This window comes from Alexandromys fortis, unplaced genomic scaffold, assembly GCF_014885135.2.
Source record: "Alexandromys fortis isolate MF-2015 unplaced genomic scaffold, M_Fortis_MF-2015_v1.1 scaffold_41, whole genome shotgun sequence".
Taxonomy (NCBI): domain Eukaryota; kingdom Metazoa; phylum Chordata; class Mammalia; order Rodentia; family Cricetidae; genus Alexandromys; species Alexandromys fortis.
This window is the reverse complement of record NW_026067923.1, coordinates 8,059,054-8,077,823: the sequence shown is the minus strand read 5'-3', so window position 1 is coordinate 8,077,823 and position 18,770 is coordinate 8,059,054. Positions and strand designations below refer to the sequence as shown.

Sequence of the window (18,770 nt, the reverse complement as noted above, 5' to 3'; positions counted from 1 at the left end):
AGCAAGAACCGCTTAAAACAATAAAAATAGCTGCAAATGCTAACTTGCTTTCCACACAACAGGGAAAACCAAAGAGAAGCGCATCTCCATTGCTCTGAAAGGCAACCTTTCAGATCAGCAAGGTAAGGTCTGAAGCCGCTTTCAATGTAGCTGCCACGCGGGCCACGCTGTTGTCACGAGTACCTAGGACACAGGTCTTCTCTCTGGCCTCGTGACTCTCCAGTGGGAAGCGAGCACGATTTCAGATGAAGTGCGGATCCTGCCTGAGAAACAGCTGAAGAAGTCAATCTAAAACCCTGCAGGCTGGGAGCGGGACGTGGTGACGTCAGGGAGAAATGAAGGAACAAAGGTCAAGGACGGCTGGGTTAATGAGTACAGCCAGTACAGCTGCCCTTACCTCTGGAGGCGGGGGTGCTGACGTGGACAGAGCCGAGTGGGGAACAGGGGTGGTGATTGCAGAAGCCCGGTCTGGGCACTTCCTCTACAGCAACGTATAATGGGGCGTGATTGGCAAGGCCTGTTAAACAAGAGCGGCCGGATTGGAATTAGAACGTGGTGTTCATCAAAACGGCAAACAAGGAGAACAGTAATTGCTTCGATGTGAAGCTGCACTCCACAAAATGGCTTTTCAAGTTCTTTATTCAGAGAGAGAGAGAGAGAGAGAGAGAGAGAGAGAGAGAGAGAGAGAGAGAGAGAGAGAGAGAGAGAGAGAACGAACCCAAAACAAAAACCCACCGGCCATGCACAATTAAGATGCTGTCTATAGGAAAGGGAGGGCGGCTGTATGGTGGCCAGGAAGCGGCCCGTAAGGTCCCCTTCTGGAAACTGTGCTTTTGCTCAATGGCTCTCTCTCTCTCTCTGTCACATTCCCTTTGTACCAGCGTTTCTGTGTGGAGACTGAGTTGACCCACCTTACTGGATCAACAGAGAAATTCCTTCTCGGTTTGAAACGGGCTTTCTGTCCACGAGAATGAAGGATGATTGCCCAGGTCTGAGAGGGTCTCTGTGAAGAGGAAGTTGAACCCAGCTACACATCGTCTCTCATCTTTTCAGAGCTTCGTATAAAAATACATAAAGCACCCGTCACTCCAACCGGGTGGTCTTCCAACCCCCAGCCCCAGAGAACTAAAGTCACTCTTGAGAAGCCTCCTTTTCATTTGTCTGTATCGAGTACATACCGCATAGACACTTTGTCTCCCGACCCTGTTACAAGTAACTTTGATGGCTTTGATTTTGAATCATCAGCATGATGTATAAAAGAACTACTTTATTTGCTCGAGTTCATTAGTGATCTAAATGAGTTCGATTCAATTGCAGCGCTGTATCTTGTAATGCTGGGGACTGAGCTCCTCAACGAGGCTGCACAAATGTCACAGTGACCTGCGTCCTTAGCACTTAGCTGCTTTCACGTGTCCTCATAGGGCCCTTACCACGAATGACCCCACAAAAGCTGCCGCAGCCAGGCCTCCTGGCCCATTTGCTGAAATGTGATTTCCAGGACGTTTTACAAGAACAGCTGAAACTTAGTAAAACATCATGTAGTCCTTCTAACCTGGAGTTTCTTTGTAGTAGGAAGGACGGTGACTCCAAGCAGCAGAAAACACAGGACACTTTACGAACAGGCCAATGTGAAGGTAGCTTCATTAGCTATATCCCCATTTTAACAGCATCCATAGAAACTACACATGGAATTGGCTTTTATTATTATGTTACACACTTATAAGACTCCAGATATTGATGTGCTTGTTAAACATTACTATTGTATCCACACACACACACACACACACATATTCTATAGGATTCTATAGTAACCACCAGCTGTGATGCTGGCCACTCTACTGGCTCAAGAGCAACCACCATGGCACCTTGGAGTTGGCATGGCAAAGCACCATGCCCGGTGAGTTGTGGAACTTCAGACAAGGATAGTATCAATTCACAATGTCTCCTACATTACTCATAACCTGGTGAGCAGAGATTTGAAAAATATCAGGCACAGAGTCACACACACTCTGGATGTACAGGGTGTCAATGCCCTGGGTACAGGAACTACACAGAGGGGTAGGTTTTATGGCTACCATTCAACTTGTGGGACCTCATCCTAATAAACCCAATGCAAATTGAAAAGCTATTCATGGCAACAATGCATTTTAATCCACTTGAGAATGCTTACACTGGCCTACAGGTAGGCAAGACCACCTAACACAAGAGCTGTTTTATAATAAAGCATTGAGAGGCTCATGCGACTTTACCAAGTACTGTCCCGAAAGGAAGAAGTAGAATGGTTGGATGGGTAATCTCTGAACCGCTGGAAGGTTGAAAACTTCCAAGTCAAGGATTTCCCACTGGAAGCGGTGGCACAGCCATTTGTAGAACTGACTAGTGAAGTCAGGGTGAGTGCTGGCTAAATAATCTTACTGCTGTGTAACTATCAGTCAGCCGAACCTAATGAGGTTATCTATTACTTAAACTGCTTAAAATAGGAAGACTGTTTTTTTTTTTTTTTTTTTTTTTTTTTAATGGTCTACTTAGGTTATAAATGGCTTCTTCAGACTTTGGTTGCAGGTTGGATAAATGCATTAATAATGTTCTCACTAGATGGTTGAGCTGGACAAACTGGTTTATCCTCTCCCCAAATAGTATCCAACAAAGTCTGTTAATGTGTCATTAAGTTCTGGTGCAACTTTTTGTAAAGTAACTCATTCTTGACAAGCGGAACTGGGTTGCCTTTGTAAATAGTTTTCTCTGTGCCCTGGAGCTGTGCAGCTGTGTGCAGCTGGCCTCTAAATGGCTGACTCCTCTTCTGGTCGAAAAGGTTGTATGCCAACGTGGCTCTCCTGTGACACCTGCTGAAGCACCATCTCCTAGAATTTTCTCCAGGGTTACTTCTTAAACGCAGGCTCTCAATGTGCACACAGGTTATGAGTGAGGGGTTTTTCTTCTGAGAAGACGTGCTTGTTGTCCATTCGTAGGCAATCAGAGCTCCTTCTCAGAGAACATGCCCAGCAACCCCCTGGAGATGAGTGTTACAGGGCTCTGGCCAATCACGTCTTTGCAACCAGGATCCTCCTAGTTCCTGGACGAGCTGGGTCCCCGAGTTATGAACCTAAGGACTTTATAAGATTGTTTAGGTTTAGCAGAATGTGGTATCTTCATCCTTGAATATTCCGACCAGACTATTCCCAACTCTATTCTAATCTCAGGCAAGAGCTAACTTTAGGGAGAGAAAACAGATCCCAGGATGGCTAGTTCAAGGCCCCTTGGAGCCTGGGAGCTAACAGCAGCCCTCACAGTCACAGATCTGCTTCCCATCAGGCCTCACAGCTCACACTGTCCAGCCGAGAGCGCCAGTCTCAGCAGGACTGGAAGACAGCAAGGGCACTTTCTACAGGGCATGGGGAAGCGTAATTGACAGGGTGCGTAATTTACAACTAGACTGTGTCTATCTATGAGGTTTGTAAAGCTCTAATCACACACTAAGGATCCCCCACGCCCCCCCCCGCCCCCCCCGCCCAGCTTTTCCCCCTGAAATGCAGTCTGAACACAAGTGTTGCAAATAACGCAAAGAGGTTCTAGTCAAACGAGGAGGGAGCAACGCTTACTGTTCCCCTATTGCCCCACTTCTGGGTCCCGGGAAGTGTATTTGCTAATGAAGGACAGAAACTTTAAAAGTACACTTTAATGAGAATACATGCTCAAAATAGCATAAACATAGCCGCGAGAGACAGGAAGCAGCTTTTGAAAGTAAAAATTTTTTATTTTGATTGATTTCTCAACATACTGTTGAATATAATGCCAGTTTCACTGAATGGCGGACATTTGGTTCCACAGACACTTGGTAATGCTACGGAGAGCTACTCCTTTCCCAGGAAGCTAGGCTGACGGCTGGAAAGAGAAGCACACCTTTCTAGCAGCATGGCCGCTTAAGCCACGGCCCGGGGCCCGCAGCTTTTAGATTCAAAATGGCACGGACATGTTTCAGCTGGTGACAGAAGTGAGACACGGGGAACAAGACATGGACACCAAACGGAGCAGGGCAGATACTGTAGGGACAGCGGACAAACCAAATGTAAGGGCTGTAAGGATAACTATAGAAAAGGGAACCAATATTTTACTCAAATGCTTTTTAGAGCCTTTCTGTAGATACAAATATATATATATATTTATCCAAAAATATGTTTTATACAGATAAATGTTTCTCAATTAAAGATGGGTTCAAAGCTATAGTATAACATAAAGCATGTCTTCTGTTAAGACTAACCACCTGAATTTTCAATTTCTTTAAAGTTAGTGCATTAGTTTTCCAAATATAATTACCTGACACATTTTTACAGATATAAATCAAGCAGGTATTACGTTTTGAAAGGGTTTGCAGGTTAAATGGTATTTCATTAAGATACTATGCATATCAAACTTACAATAAGCCCCATTAAACATACCAAAGTGGGCTATGTGAGTTGGCTATTCCTCTTCACAGTAAACATTTTCTGATTGCCAGTTGATAAATGTTGAAAATGCACAAAACCTTCACTCCCTAAGTACTCTTACGTTAATAAAACATCTGCTCCAATATACGGCAATAAACCTTGCAGTAACTATGGGAAGTAACACCTACAACCACTACCTAGAAAATAAAGCACACAATTATTTTGGTGACTTTACAAATCTTTTTTCCAGGTGTAAAGGCTACAAAAAACTCCTAAAAATTAGAGAACACTGAAAACATTAAAAGTTTGACATTGGACTTTATAGTATTTCCATTTTACCCTGAAAGACAACTTAAAAAATATGACCCTCATAGAACAGGTCACCTTGCTAATATTATAAAAAATTGGTGAGAGCAAGAAAACTTTTCACTGGTTATGTGGGGTTTTTTGTAAATGGTCTCTCCCCAAACCATTAGAAAATGTTAAAAGACAAAAAGCAAATGAAATATGTGGTGGTCCCTAAACTATTTTGAAGGCAGGTAGCTGAGTCTAAGCTACAATATTTTCTCACTCATTGGAGTCCTCCTCCCCTCGAATGCCCTTTCAAATGCGGGAACAGTACAACAGCAAAAATCAAAGAGCATAAACTGTATTTTCAAGAACAGAAAAATCTCTAGTGCTGACAGACAGAGCAGAAAGCAGATTCTTTGGGGGCCACTGATCAGTCAGTCTCCGATCCACTATGAAGACTTCTCTTTCCTATTGCGGGGAGAGTCCGCTCCGTTTGATGTGACCGCTCCGTTCACACCGTTCTCTGAAACGAGAGAAGCACAGGAGTCGTTTCGTCATACGCAAATGTGAGCAGTGTTGTTCTGCACGAGGCATCTGCAGGTAAGAAGCTGACCACACGAGGAACCAAGGCAGACAAGGAACACAAGGAATCAAGAGAAAGTAGTTACTGCTCAAGAGAGAGCCAGGCCTGCGGTAAAGTCACAAGGTCTGCAACTGTACCCTGCGGCAGCCCTGAGAGGACACAGCTGTCCCCTACGCCAGCACACACCCCTCTCAGATACGTCTTTAAAACAGATGAGAGCTATGACAGTTAAAGGTGGGCCGCAGCCTCTTCCTTAGAACTATGATGGGGAGGCCAGGTCCAGCAGCACTTGGGAGGCAGAGGCAAGTGGATTTCTGTGGATCGCAGCTCCATAAGTGCAGAATAGATGTTTTTTTTGGGGGTGTAAAAGGCACATTCACGGAACTTGAGGACTTTGTGACCAAAGTCAGAACAGTTTAGGGCAGGGACACCCTTCGGGGACGTTACTACTCATGGAGGGATTCAGGCAGCACCGGAAGACACGAACAGAAAATGACGAACCATCTAATGAATAAACAATAGACCCACAAATAAGTCAGGGTCCAAAAGAGAACTCAAATCATAATTCTAAAATGTCTGCAAGTGAATAGTGCTCAAGGCTTGAGCGGTCTACTGACCAGAGAGGAGGGGACTCCTACCAGGAGCCATGTCAAGAAGGGGACCCCACCAGAGAAACAATCCACCATACCTAAGCTTGGAAGCAAGCGCAGGAATCGATGGCACAGAAAAAACACAAAAATAAATAAAGAAAAAGTGTAAAAAAAAAAAACAACAACAAAGACTTAAAAAGATTTTCTTTTCTTTTTTCTTTTTTTTGTTTTTAACAGTGCTAGAAGCTGTGTATTCTGGGTAGTTGATCTAGCTAGCCCTGGACTACGGTCTAATGCTGGTCCTAACCATGAGGAGAACAGGCATAATTCCTTAGAAATCACAAGTTGCCAAAAAGGAGAAATTAATAATTTCATTATCTTGAGTGTAAATCTACAAAGACAGAATCACCATGAAGTCCCTCAGTGACTTACAGAACAAAAATGTTGAGATTAAACAAAGGAAAAATCTGTGTAATACAGTTTAAAAGGCTAGCAGCAAGGATATTGAAAAAAGTGCTAATTATAGGCCAATCTTTTGTATGAACACAGATGGGAATATCCTACCAAATAATTAGGTACCAACACAGCAAAGCTGCATTGTCTATCACCCGTCCCTACTGTGGGTGTACGCCAGGAATGAAAGAGAATTTCACACCAAGAGGAGGAGGCTTGAGCAGCCCTCAGCGGGCCACTGTGCTTGCTGCACAAGCTTCAGAACCCAAGTTCAAAGTTCCAGAAGCCACAGGAAAGCTGTTGTGGCCACTTATGCTGGGGCCTCCAGCACTCCAGAAGGCGGAGACAGGGGGATTGATTGTTGGGCTTGCTGGCTGCCCGCCATTCTCACTCCGGGTCAGTAAGAGTCCTTGTCTGAAGGGAGAAAGGCAAAGAGCAAGACACCCAGCATCCTTGTCGAACTCGATGTATGCACCATGCCCACACCTGTCCTCAAGCCAGGATTTAGCAAGAAAATGCAATGTAAAGCATCTGGATTGGTTAGGAAGGTGCATAAACTATTTTTATTTGTAGATGATCCAAAAGAACCCACACGGACAAACATTTCAACAGCCAGTCCAGTAGACTCAGGATCCAGGCCAATATGCAGACACCAACTGCTACACACAACGAACAATCTAAAAATGGACTTAAGGAGAGGATTCTATTTTATAGTAGCATCCAAAAGAGTACAATATTTAGGAAGAAATTTAATCAAGTACTAGACATTTAGACCGATAACCATAAAATTTAATTGGGAGAAATTAAAGAGCAGAATAAATGAAAAGACATCTATGTTAATGCTCCCCAAGGCAATTTACAGATTAAAGGAAATCTGAGTCAAAACTCCAGGTGCTTTCTGCAGACACTGAAAGGCAGTGTCTAAAATTCACACAGAAATGCTAGACACCTAAAATGACCAAGCCGTACAGAAGAAAGCTGGAGAACCCCATCCCCTGACTGCAACACTTCCAAAGCCACACAAAGACAGCAATGCAGTGAGCTTCTCAGACACCACAGCAATGCAGTGAGCTACCCACCCACACGCCACAGCAAGGCAGTGCACTGTCCACACGCCACAGCAAGGCACAAGCATGTCTCCTTGCATAGTGACAGGTACCTAAAAACATCCGGGAAAATCCAGAGCTCAGATCTGACTAATTTTTCAAAATTCATCAGAGAGAGGTTAGTTTTTCCAGCAAACAGTCCAAAAACAACTAACTGTATACAATCCTGAGACTCAGCTCACTGAAGTGATCCACTTCGAAATAACAGTCTGGGAGCTCTGATGGCCCAGCAGGTCTACATCTACACATACTTGAGACAGGGACAGGCGTGCAGTCAAACATGTGTAGGTGTGCTTACACCACCTGACTGTTAAGGGTAGAAACAACCAGCTAAACAAAGTGTGGTACAGCCAGACAAGACCAAGCAGTGAGTACGCCAGAACATTGATGAACCTCACACAAACATAATAGGGCCTTTGTAATGGCCCGGCAGGTGAAGGTGCCTGCGGCTGAGCCACAACCGGAATTCCACCCCCAGGATATTGACGGCAGAAGGACAGAACTGCCAAGAGTTGTCCTCTGACCTCCACAGGCACCCAATGGCACGTGTGCACTCACCTCTCCCCATAAAAATAAAAATTAAAATATTATGCTAATGTTGACAAGGTGACTTAGCAATTCGAAATGCTTGAAGCGTAAGTCTGACCCCTGGAGCCCATGTAAGGTGAAGGAGGAAGGAGATCCACCTCCGTGGTCAAGGTTTGCATCAGGCCTGCGTGCAGGGTTGGCAGCACCCTGTCCCTTTAAAAGGCGAAACTCCACCTACTCTTTTCTTTTTCCCCTTTCTGTCCACATGTCTGTCCATCTTCTGCCACTCCTGCCCTCAGAGGCCAGTCTCTCCCTGCCTCTCATCTCTCAATAAACTCTCCACTTAAGCTCTCTCTGTACGGTGTTGTCTCCTGCCTGCTGTGAGGCCTCTGGTCAGGGCTAGCCAGACCCCCACACATGCCTGTATGCACACCTACAGGAATACACAGAAAATTTAAAATACACCAGCTGAAGTCAGTCACAGATGAGCATATACTGCATTGGTTCATGCATGGAAGCTGTTTGAAAAGACCGATCCACTGAGGCACAAGACTGAATGGTGGCTGCCAAAGGCTGGGGCCGGGGAAGCCCAGGGAGCTGCACACAGGCACAGGGGCTTTCTCTGGGATGACTGCCTGTCTGCTTCTGCCTTCTAAGTGCTGCGATTAAAGGCATAAACACACCATGCCTGGCTCTTTCTGGGAAGATTTCATAAAATGTTTTGGAATTAGGTATAGTTCATATCACTTAGTAAACACTGTTGTCCCCCCCCCCCACCTCTCTGGGCGTGGCACTGTATGTTGTCAGAACGAGATGCTGACAACATACACTGCCACGTCCTTAGCTAGCCCTGAAACCGCTGGCTTGCTAGACTGACGCCCTCACGCTAGCAGAGCAGCGAGGAATGGGAGAGGGTCACTTCGCACCCATTTCTCTTAAACAGCTAGATTTTTGTCACTGGCTAGGCCGCGGTCCTTGAGGTGTACTCGGTAAACATGCTTTTCCTTCTTTAAGGGTTGCCTTGGTAAGATCCTGCAGCTACGTGTCTCCCCGCTTTCACTTTGGTCTCCAGGGCTCAGTCAGCACCAACCTGTTCCTTTCCTGGAAGACCTGCCTTTGGTCACTACCGGTTTCCTCTTCACAGGTGGGGCCTGGAAGGCAGAGTGCTCCCTCCACCGGCGGAGCTGGAAGTTAATGAACTTCCACATCATGAAGGCTTGTGTGATGCAAATGGAGGCCAGAACAGCGATCCTGAAAACCACGCACACAGACAAAAGATCAGTGCAGATCAGTGCCTGAGGGTCACGCATTCCGCTGGGATTGGATGGGAATGACTCATTGCTAATACTTTCATGTTGTTGAAAAGATTATGTTAAGAAATAACCATTTCATTGAGAAATGAGTCTTAGAAGTTAAACAAAGGCCTTATTATTATTCAATGTTGAAAGAAACTGTAACGGCATGAAATCTAATCAAGGGGTTTCCCGGCCCGCAGGCTACCGCCAGTCACTGGATGGCGGGGAGCAAAGTGAAGCGGTGGCACATTAGTAACAGTGGGACATTACGGTTAACCATACCTAACCGCCAGCACGTTGAAGTTTCCAGTACTAAAATCCAGCTTCTGGTTCTCTGCTCTTGCCAGGCCAAAACCAACAGTAAGGACTGAAAGAATTAAGGTCAGAAGTCTTCCCAAGACAAAAAGAACCGCCCAGACAGAAAACCTGTAAGACAAAGTGCAAAGTCAGCGGAGACGGTTCTGCTAGAAGGAGAGCCCTCCTGAGCAAACGCATGGTCACACAGTACTGCCGCTGTGTCAGAGGTGTGCATGTGTGTGGCCGAGCCTCTGCAGGCCACAATCAGCAAGGCTGTCTTCCTCCGTTACTCTCCAGTTACTGCTTGAGACAAGTCTCTCGAAGAAAGAGAGCGCACCACCGGGCAAGCCTGCTTTTCCTGTGAGGCTGGGTCTGAGCTCAGGTCCCCATGGTGGCACAGCAAGCACTCCCCACTGGGCCGTCTCCCTACCTCCTAAGACAGCACTTCTTACTCTGCAAAAGGATTTCTGGATTCAGATGGTGGGAAATTCTACACATTGTAGCACACTGTCAGAGGTCCTTAGTCACCATCCATTACCTTACTCAGGTTTTCCACAACTCCAGGAGACTACTGTGTAACATTTTGTTCATTGTTAAATGGTTGCAACGAGCTTCAGAATGTATTTACTGAGTAACTGAAACACTCTGGGTAAAAGCCAAGACAGAGCACTTCATTTTACAGGTGTCACACTTTACAAGTTACACCTTTCTAATTTTTCTTTTTGATCTAATTTTCTTATTAAAATATTTTCATTTCATTATGGCCATATTACCCATTTCTTTCACAATTTTATTTGTTGTGTGTATGCTGTATGGGGTGGGTAAGGGGCATGGACGCCACGGCCCACGTGTGGAGGTTAAAGGAAACTATGTAGACTTGGTTCTTTTCTCACATCTTTATGTGGGTTCTGGGGCTTGAACTCAGGGCATCAGGACTGGCGGAAGATGCTTTCCCCTGAACTATCTCACCAGCCCCACCCTTATTTTCCCCCAGGAGTCTTCTCCATCACCCCATCTCGAAAGAAAACCATGCTATTTATTACAGGAAGATCCAACCCCCAAACCTCACAAACAGTAAGTCCAATATGGTATCTCTCCAGCTAAGAAAGGCTCCAATTTAAAGAATAACATATAGAAGCATGGACATTGTAAGTGGTTCCATTTTCTTCCCGTGTATTTCTGAGAAGACTGTAGAATTCATGGACACCGCATGCCTTTAATCCCAGCACTCGGGAGGCAGAGGCAGGCGGATCTCTGTGAGTTCGAGACCAGCCTGGTCTACAAGAGCTAGTTCCAGGACAGGCTCCAAAGCTACAGAGAAACCCTGTCTCAAAAAAAANCCAAAAAAAAAAAAAAAAAAAAAAAAAAAAAAGAATTCATGGACACCGGCTCTGACAACCAGGTGACTGCAGAGGAAGACAGTACCTACCCTTTCTGGTACTTCTCATCGCTAAAATAAAACAGCCGGGAAATGTGGAAAAGAAACTCAACAAAATAGTGCAGCACCAGGAGAACAAGGCCCAGGTGGTTCAAGCTGTGGAGAGAAAACACGAAGGAAGGTCAGCTGCCAGCTCAGACGGGATAGCTCACTGTCTGCTAGCCCATGCACACCCACGCCAAACCCCGACTCACTTCAAAAGGTAAGCCCCAGCGATGTGGAAGAGGTAAAGACCAATGTAGACAAGCTGACGAGGGATATCTTCCTGCAAGTACAAAGGCACCAGAGATGGAAAGCATGGTCAACACTTTTGTTTTCAAAGGCACAGTCCATTCGTCTTTGCACCCCAGAACCAACAGGTTCAATGCCGATGGCAGAGAAAACGCCCTCACTGAAATACACCCTCACGACCAATAACCCCCCAAGCTGCTAAGGTGGCACCAACAGTTTTCCAAAGGGCAGTTATCCAGGAACCTTTTTCTAAGTAAAAGCTCCCTTAGATACGTACAGACAAGTTTCTAAAGCAGTGCTTGCTCACCCAAGGAGCACCCCAGAAAAAACACACATAACTAAGAAAGCAAGTTCCTGCGCTTCCCATAGGTGTGGGTTTGGCAAGGCCTAAAACCAACACCAAGAATGAAGGCAGAAGCGAGGAGACGTGAGAGCAGAACCACAGGGAGCCACTGGAGTGCACCCAGACCAGGTGAGAAGAGAGGACTAACTAGACAGCGCATCTAGAACGTGGCGGCTTTAGTGCACTGTCCCAGGTCAAACTCCCTGGACATCCTCCAATCTCCATGGAGGAGGCCATGTGGATTGGAGTGCACAAGTCTGGGCTGTGGGGGAAGGGAGAGAACCAAGGGGGCTGGGCAGTCTGGAGTCAGCTCCTCACAGCTGTGGGAGCCATGGCTAGAGGAAGGAAACTGGGAGATGTGCTGTGGGCACATCATGACACGCACCCCCTACGGTTTTATTATGGGAATTCCCTTTCTCCACCAGAGCCACCACCAGATTTTGCTTAAAATTAACACAAAAAACCTTAGATCAATGAGTCATTTAGTAAAGTGTTTTCAGGTCATTTGACTTTTAAAACCTTGAGAGAGAGTTCTGAAGGATGCTGGTGTGATTCTGGGCGTGCGCCACCACATCTGGCTGTGCACATCCTCAATACTAATGTCCGTGCAGTTATGGAAGAAGGAAACCGTGGAACACTGTAAAATTTGTATAATCTCATTTTTCATGGAAAATCTAATTGGTATGCTTAAGTTATGAATTCCAAAACTATAAATAACTTTAAGTATCACTTTCACTTGCTATTCCAGGATCTTATTAAAGTTATTCTCTTGTAAATTTCTATTTTCATTTCTAATTTCACTTCTTGACACTAAAACCAAACTTTAGAAATGATCACACATACGCCTATAGAAGGCAAGGATTCTCTACAATCCATCGTGAACTGACACTTTTAAGACGCTCTCTATTGCAGGAGTCTGTGTAGTCATTAGTGTTTGAGAAAGGCACCGATGGCTTGAAAGACTTCCACCACTGCCACCAAAAGTCCCTTATCCGGGTCTACGGACGGACTGAACAAGCTCTGAGACGGCTCAATGGGAAGCCTTGTGCTGAGAGACAGATTAAAAAGATGGGATCGTGGCTGCCAAGAAGGAACAATGGGGAAAACATTGCTAGTGTTTAATATAATAATCAATTATATTATCTAAAATCAAAGCTAATTTGCTTATCAGCAACAAAACATTTGACTCTTTCTTGAGTTCTCTAAAGTCTTGCAAGTTCAAGCTAGCAGAGCAATTACTGCTCTCTGAGATGTTGCTCAGGCTGGACCCGGCCATCCTGCTTCAGCCTGTCTCTTCAGTGCTGGGAAGGTGGTTGCACAATACAATCCCAGGCTGAGAAATGCCATTCCCATCTTCTCACGGGCAAAATGGAGATTTGCTTACTGAAGTTGCAATCTTCAGTCTTCTTATTCAAGGACACTGCGCTCTCTGCCAGACACACCTCTCCAGCCCTCTCCAACCATTAACAGTGTTCCTTTCTTATTCGTCTGCCTATGAGACTGGCTCAAAACAATCACTGTACTAGTTCCTTCCAGTAAAGACTTCTTCCGAGAATAAACTTTATAGAGTAAATTTTAAGGAACTGTTTAACACATATGCAGCTGTTACTTTCAAATTATGCTAATTACTTGAAACAGTTACTTTCAACTGTCACGTGTAAGGGTTAAAAATAGTTTCAGTTAAGTTCTAAGTTATGCAAATTATTCCATAAAAATTAGACTGCATTTCTGGAGCAATGCCATCTGGCAGGGACTGGTAAGAAAAAAGCTTTAGAAGCTAAAATGAACAACTGCTTAGAAATGTTTCTTTTTACTTACGAGGGTCAGTGAGCAAGATGCAGATACTGATTAAATAACGGAATCTAAAGGTATTATGCCCGTGGGTATGCAAATACCTAAAGGAAGCTAAAAACAGTCGAGCCATGTCCAGCAGTAAAGCATCCAGAACTAAGATGCTCTCGATATTGTTGTCCTCGATTACACAAATGTTCCCTAAATCAATGTCCAGGCCATCAGTGGTGGTACACACCTACCACCTTCCCTCACTCAGGGGAGACTGAGGCAGGAGGACCATGAGTTACAAGCCAGACTGGGGCCACACAGAAAAACCACAGACAAAGACAGAGAGGTAAATAAATACACACATACACACACACACACACAGAGAGAGAGAGAGAGAGAGAGAGAGAGAGAGAGACTGACTTGCTTCCTATCTAAAACGGCAGCTGTTAGCCACACATGGATAAAGGCACCGGAAAAGGCCACTACGACTGAGAAGAGGAACCAAGGTTGCACTGACCTTACAGGTGGTTAAGCAGCCACTGTTCTGCACAGCACAACTTTAGGACACCTGAGACTCACAGGGAGCTCAACTACAGGGAAGAGCTCCTGGAAAGGGTGGGCCTAATAATTCTTAGACATTCAACATCAATGCGGGTCCTCACCCTGACCTGTGTAACACGGGCCAGAGGACATGACCTCTGCGTGGGAGTGTTTCCTGATCCGAGCAGACAGCGGACACACGTACAGAACAGGTGATAAAGGGCCTACTTGCAGTACGTACTTTTTAAAGACAGTCTGTGGTTTACGGGAGGGCAGAGATAAATCGGTGAGTAAATGGTTCTCGTAATTCCACTTAGGAAAACTCAAAGTTAGGGAGTTAAAGACAAAACCTTCTAACTGCGGCAAATGTAAATATGTACATAACCCACAAGGAGTAACATTAATCAACAAGCTCAGAGGAATTAACTAAGGACAGAAATCGTCTCAGCTAGACCCACCCATCTAGATCCTTCCCTGACATTATTTTCAAGTAAATCCTACATAGTTGCTGTTTTTCTTTTTAAACTATCTAGACAAAAATAAAAATACTTGATGAATTTCTCACAGGGGCCAGGGAATCCTGAGAGAGCACCTCTCTGGTGACATTAACAAGACCAGAGAACAGGACTGTAAGGCATAGAGTACACAGGGGGAGATGGGAGAGGGTAGAGAGGGGGAGGAGGGAGATGGTAGAGAGGGGGAGGAGGGAGAGGGTAGAGAGGGGGAGGAGGGAGATGGCACAGAGGGGGAGGAGGGAGATGACACAGAGAGGGAGGAAGGAAGAGGGTACAGAGGGGCCCCCAGAGCACAGGTCAACAGCTTTAGCTAAGGGAACGTGACTGTGCAATGCCGAGGAGGCTGCTTTCAGGAAGGGGGCACCGAGGGCTCCATTAGTTCACCGATTCTCTAAGCAAAGCCCTTTCCCCACAGGATAAAGGGGACTGCCCCATCCCTCTCCCACCCGTCTCAGGAAGGGCTGCCCTGGCGCAAATTTAACTTTTTGGCCAACACTGAATTTTCTTTTGGACTTACATACGAAATTGTTAACTGTACTCCAACTAGTTGTGAATTAAGTTGCTAAACAACAACAGCAAAAATAAAAAAAAAACCACAAAACAAGTAGGAGGAAGCTAGCACATCTCCAACTTCTTAAAAGCTTTTAACATCTTAGAAACTTGCTTAAGTTTTCATTCAAATTACCACTAATGTAAAAGTGAGCAATCGGCACGCTAAATACAGAAGTTAAGCAAAATCACAAGCTTTTGAGGCGAAAGAGATTTAGGTTTTGAATGAAGGGGGAGGTGAGAGAATGGTAGAAACAAGGCTTAGGCTAAGGGCACAGGGGTTTTAGAACCCTGGTTTTAGAAATGGCAAGTCAATTTCTAAAGTTAAACCAAACCCAGCTTACCTTTTTGGTTTTCTGGAAGTAGAGTTCAGGGAGCGCATGGAGCCAGTATGCCAACTGGGATATGTAGAAAAACTTCATTTGGAAACTGTGTGAGAAAGTGAAAATATCTTTTGAAGCACTGCATTTAAAACAAAACAAAAACCTAAAAATCAAAGAGGTGCAAGAAACAGGATAGAGGAGGCAGCCGTGTTTCTGATGCCATCCCATATGCTACCGTGAGCAGCCGGCCGCTCAGTTCCCCACCATTCAGTCAGCGTTGCTGCTGCAACAATGAGCAAAGCCACTGCAGGCAGAACCTCAGCCTCTGGTCTGTTGGCTACCTAAGCCTGAGGAGTAGGCCATGCTAGCTATGGAAAAACACAGGGGCGCAATTGGCCCACCTGCAAGACTTCATCAACAGGGAAATGGGCAAAAAGCCCACCTGATGTCACAACCAAACCCACCACTCTGTATTAAATACATGCTAGGAGGGGGAGGGGCTGATACAACTGTCACCGGAAACGGGCACTCTCAGGCCAAATACCCTGCTGTTTCCTTAGTGAAACATTATTTCCGCCTGGTTGCAAACACACGGAGGTGGAGGGAGAGCTAAAGACAGGGCTGAGGCTGCTGGCAGTCTCCCCTTACATCATAAACCTCTGGCCCTTTCCCCCCTCACTCTCTCTATAAGTTAAAAGAAAACACAAAGCTAATCTGAAGACGTTTCCAGAATGTAATAGGGCTGCATGGAAGAATGATGTCTATAACTACATCTTAAACATACATATATATAATACATATTTACATCAAAGACTGACTCAGTAAGGGGGATATGACTGTTGGATTAAGACAAATACACGCATGCCATGTGACTCCCTTTCCTCATGGATTTTTCTCTAGTATTCACTGAGCACTCTCTAGGTTGGAAGCACCTACACATCTCCAAGCAGAGAGAGTATAAAGTACACAAACACACCAGACTTACAGCTCCACTCTTGCAGAGGCACAGACAGTTGTGGTGGGTATGGACATAAAGCAGGACTCACACAGGCGAGACAACGAGAGACCATCTGGATTATATACAGATGCTATACAAATATAAACTGAACAACATTCGTGTGGGGGACTCCTGCAGGCAAAGCAGTGAGGAGAACTCCCGTGCAGTAGGAGACTTGGAGAGTAAAAAAAAAAGCTCGCTGTGGTCGCAACCACTAAGATCCCAGAAACAACATACAGACCCCCAGGATGCAAGACAAAAGAGAAACACAGCCTCAGGAACAGTACAGAACAGAGCAGAAATGAAGGAACGAAGAGATGGTGTGGGTATGGGAAAGAAAAGAGAGAAACTATGGAAAGATGCAGCCATGCTGACGAGAACGAGAAGCACAAAGGTGGATGCAGGAAGGGAAAAGAACACAAATTAAAACTGTTAAAATCAGGGCCTGGGGAAATGATGGCTTATCAGTTAAGAGCACCTGTCGCTCTTACAGAGCAGCCAGACTCCATTCCTGGCACATCCACAACTTCCTCTCTACCCGTCACAGAGGTGGTACACATACGTACATGTAGGCAAAAGTCATGTACATAAAATATTCTTTTGGTCATCCTCAGGGGCTACTCTGCCCGATACCTCCTCTCTCCTCCTATCCCACCCAGCTTGCACCCACAACCCTACCCCCGCCTCCGTCTGACTCCCTTCCCTCTTTGACCACATAACATCTCCCAGCCCAGCCTGTTCAGGCTCTAGGACCGAATCCGAATTGGCAGGGCAAACGGGAGGTTGCTAGCTCCTTTGTCCCCACTAGCCTGCCTGCAGCAAGCTAGGTAGGTCCTTTGTTTACGAGACACCTAGCAGCAAGGAGTTCCGGTCCAGGCACCAGGAGAGACATCACTGGGGTGAGTGAATTTCTGACCGCGGCAGCAGCCCGGGACAGGGAACTCAGACACCCCTCCTACACTTCCTGGTCATCCTCAGGGGCTACTCTGCCCGATACCTCCTCTCTCTTCCTATTCCTCCTTGCTTGCATCCACTTCCCTCTCCGCCCCCTCCGTCTGACCCCCTTCCCTCTTTGACCACATAACATCTCCCAGCCCAGCCTGTTCGGGCTCTAGGACCGAATCCGAATCGGCAGGGCAAACGGGAGGGTGCTAGCTCCTTTGTCCCCACTAGCCTGCCTGCAGCGAGCTAGGTAGGTCCTTTGTTTACAAGTCACCCAAGGAGCAAGGAGATCCGAACCCCGCACCAGGAGAGACATCAGGCTTGCATCCACAACCCACCCAGAGCGGTCCTGAGGAGTTCCATCTGGACAGTAGTCCATGTTTGGGTGCTGAGGAGTTCCAGCTCAACGGGACGGTCCCTGCTTCTACACTGAAAAGATACACCCAGAGACTCATTCACAGCAAAGACTGGACCAAGACACCAGGCCTCTCCCCCTCTTCTGGCTCCATTTGAAGGAGGAAATGGGAAGGCGCCAATGCAAGACTTCCTCCAACAACCTGAAAGGCAACATGACTTCACCAGAATCAAGGGATCCCGAAATAAGAAGAATTGTACACCCTACTCCAGAAGAATTAGAAGAAATCGACTCAAAAGTGAATTATATGAAAATAATAGAAGACCTTAAGCAGGAGGTGAAAAACTGCCATAAAATATTCTTTTTAAAAAAGGGATTAACAATGGAACCGAATAGAAGACCTGGATATCACTCCACACATTTTCGAACACCTCATCTTTGATAAAGAAGCAAAAAATATCAAATGGAAAAAAGAAAGCATATTTAACAAGTGGTGCTGGCATAACTGGATATCAACATGTAGAAGAATGAAAATAGACCCATATCTATCACCATGCATAAAACTCAAGTCTAAGTGGATCAAAGACCTCAACATAAAGCCAGCCACAGGGAACCTTATAGAAGAGAAAGTGGGAAGTACACTTGAACACATTGGCACAGGGAACCACTTCATAAATATAACCCCAGCAGTACAGACACTGAGAGAAACAATTAATAAATGGGACCTCCTGAAACTGAAACGCTTCTGTAAAGCAAAGGACGTGGTCAACAAGACAAAACGACAGCCTACAGAATGGGAAAAGATCTTCACTAACTCCACATCAAACAGAGGTCTGATCTCCAAAATATACAAAGAACTCAAGAAATTGGACATGAAAAGATTACATAATCCCAATTAAAAAAAATGGAGTGCTGACCTAAACAGAGAACTCTCAACAGAGGAATCTAAAATGGCTGAAAGACACTTACGAAAATGTTCAACATCCTTTGTCATCAGAGAAATGCAAATCAAAACAACTCTGAGATTCCTGTAAGAATGGCCAAGATCGTGCCGGGTGGTGGTGGCGCACACCTTTAATCCCAGCACTTGGGAGGCAGAGGCAGGCAGATCTCTGTGAGTTCAAGACCAGCCTGGTCTATAAGAGCTAGTTCCAGGACAGGCTCCAAAACCACAGAGAAACCCTGTCT

General features: G+C 45.6%; 1 protein-coding gene across 1 annotated transcript in view; it reads right to left on the bottom strand.

The window, feature by feature from the left end:
• Positions 1-3,729: 3,729 nt before the first annotated feature.
• Positions 3,730-18,770, bottom strand: part of Tram1 (translocation associated membrane protein 1) — a 29,129-nt gene continuing 14,088 nt past the window's right edge. Inside the window, exons 6-11 of the mRNA XM_050142092.1 lie at positions 15,310-15,394; positions 11,200-11,270; positions 10,997-11,101; positions 9,553-9,696; positions 9,066-9,226; positions 3,730-5,238 (exon numbers count right to left, since the gene is read on the bottom strand). Of these exons, the coding sequence (XP_049998049.1) occupies positions 5,165-5,238; positions 9,066-9,226; positions 9,553-9,696; positions 10,997-11,101; positions 11,200-11,270; positions 15,310-15,394 (640 nt within the window). The 3' untranslated portion in view covers positions 3,730-5,164. The remainder of the gene's footprint in view (positions 5,239-9,065; positions 9,227-9,552; positions 9,697-10,996; positions 11,102-11,199; positions 11,271-15,309; positions 15,395-18,770) is intronic.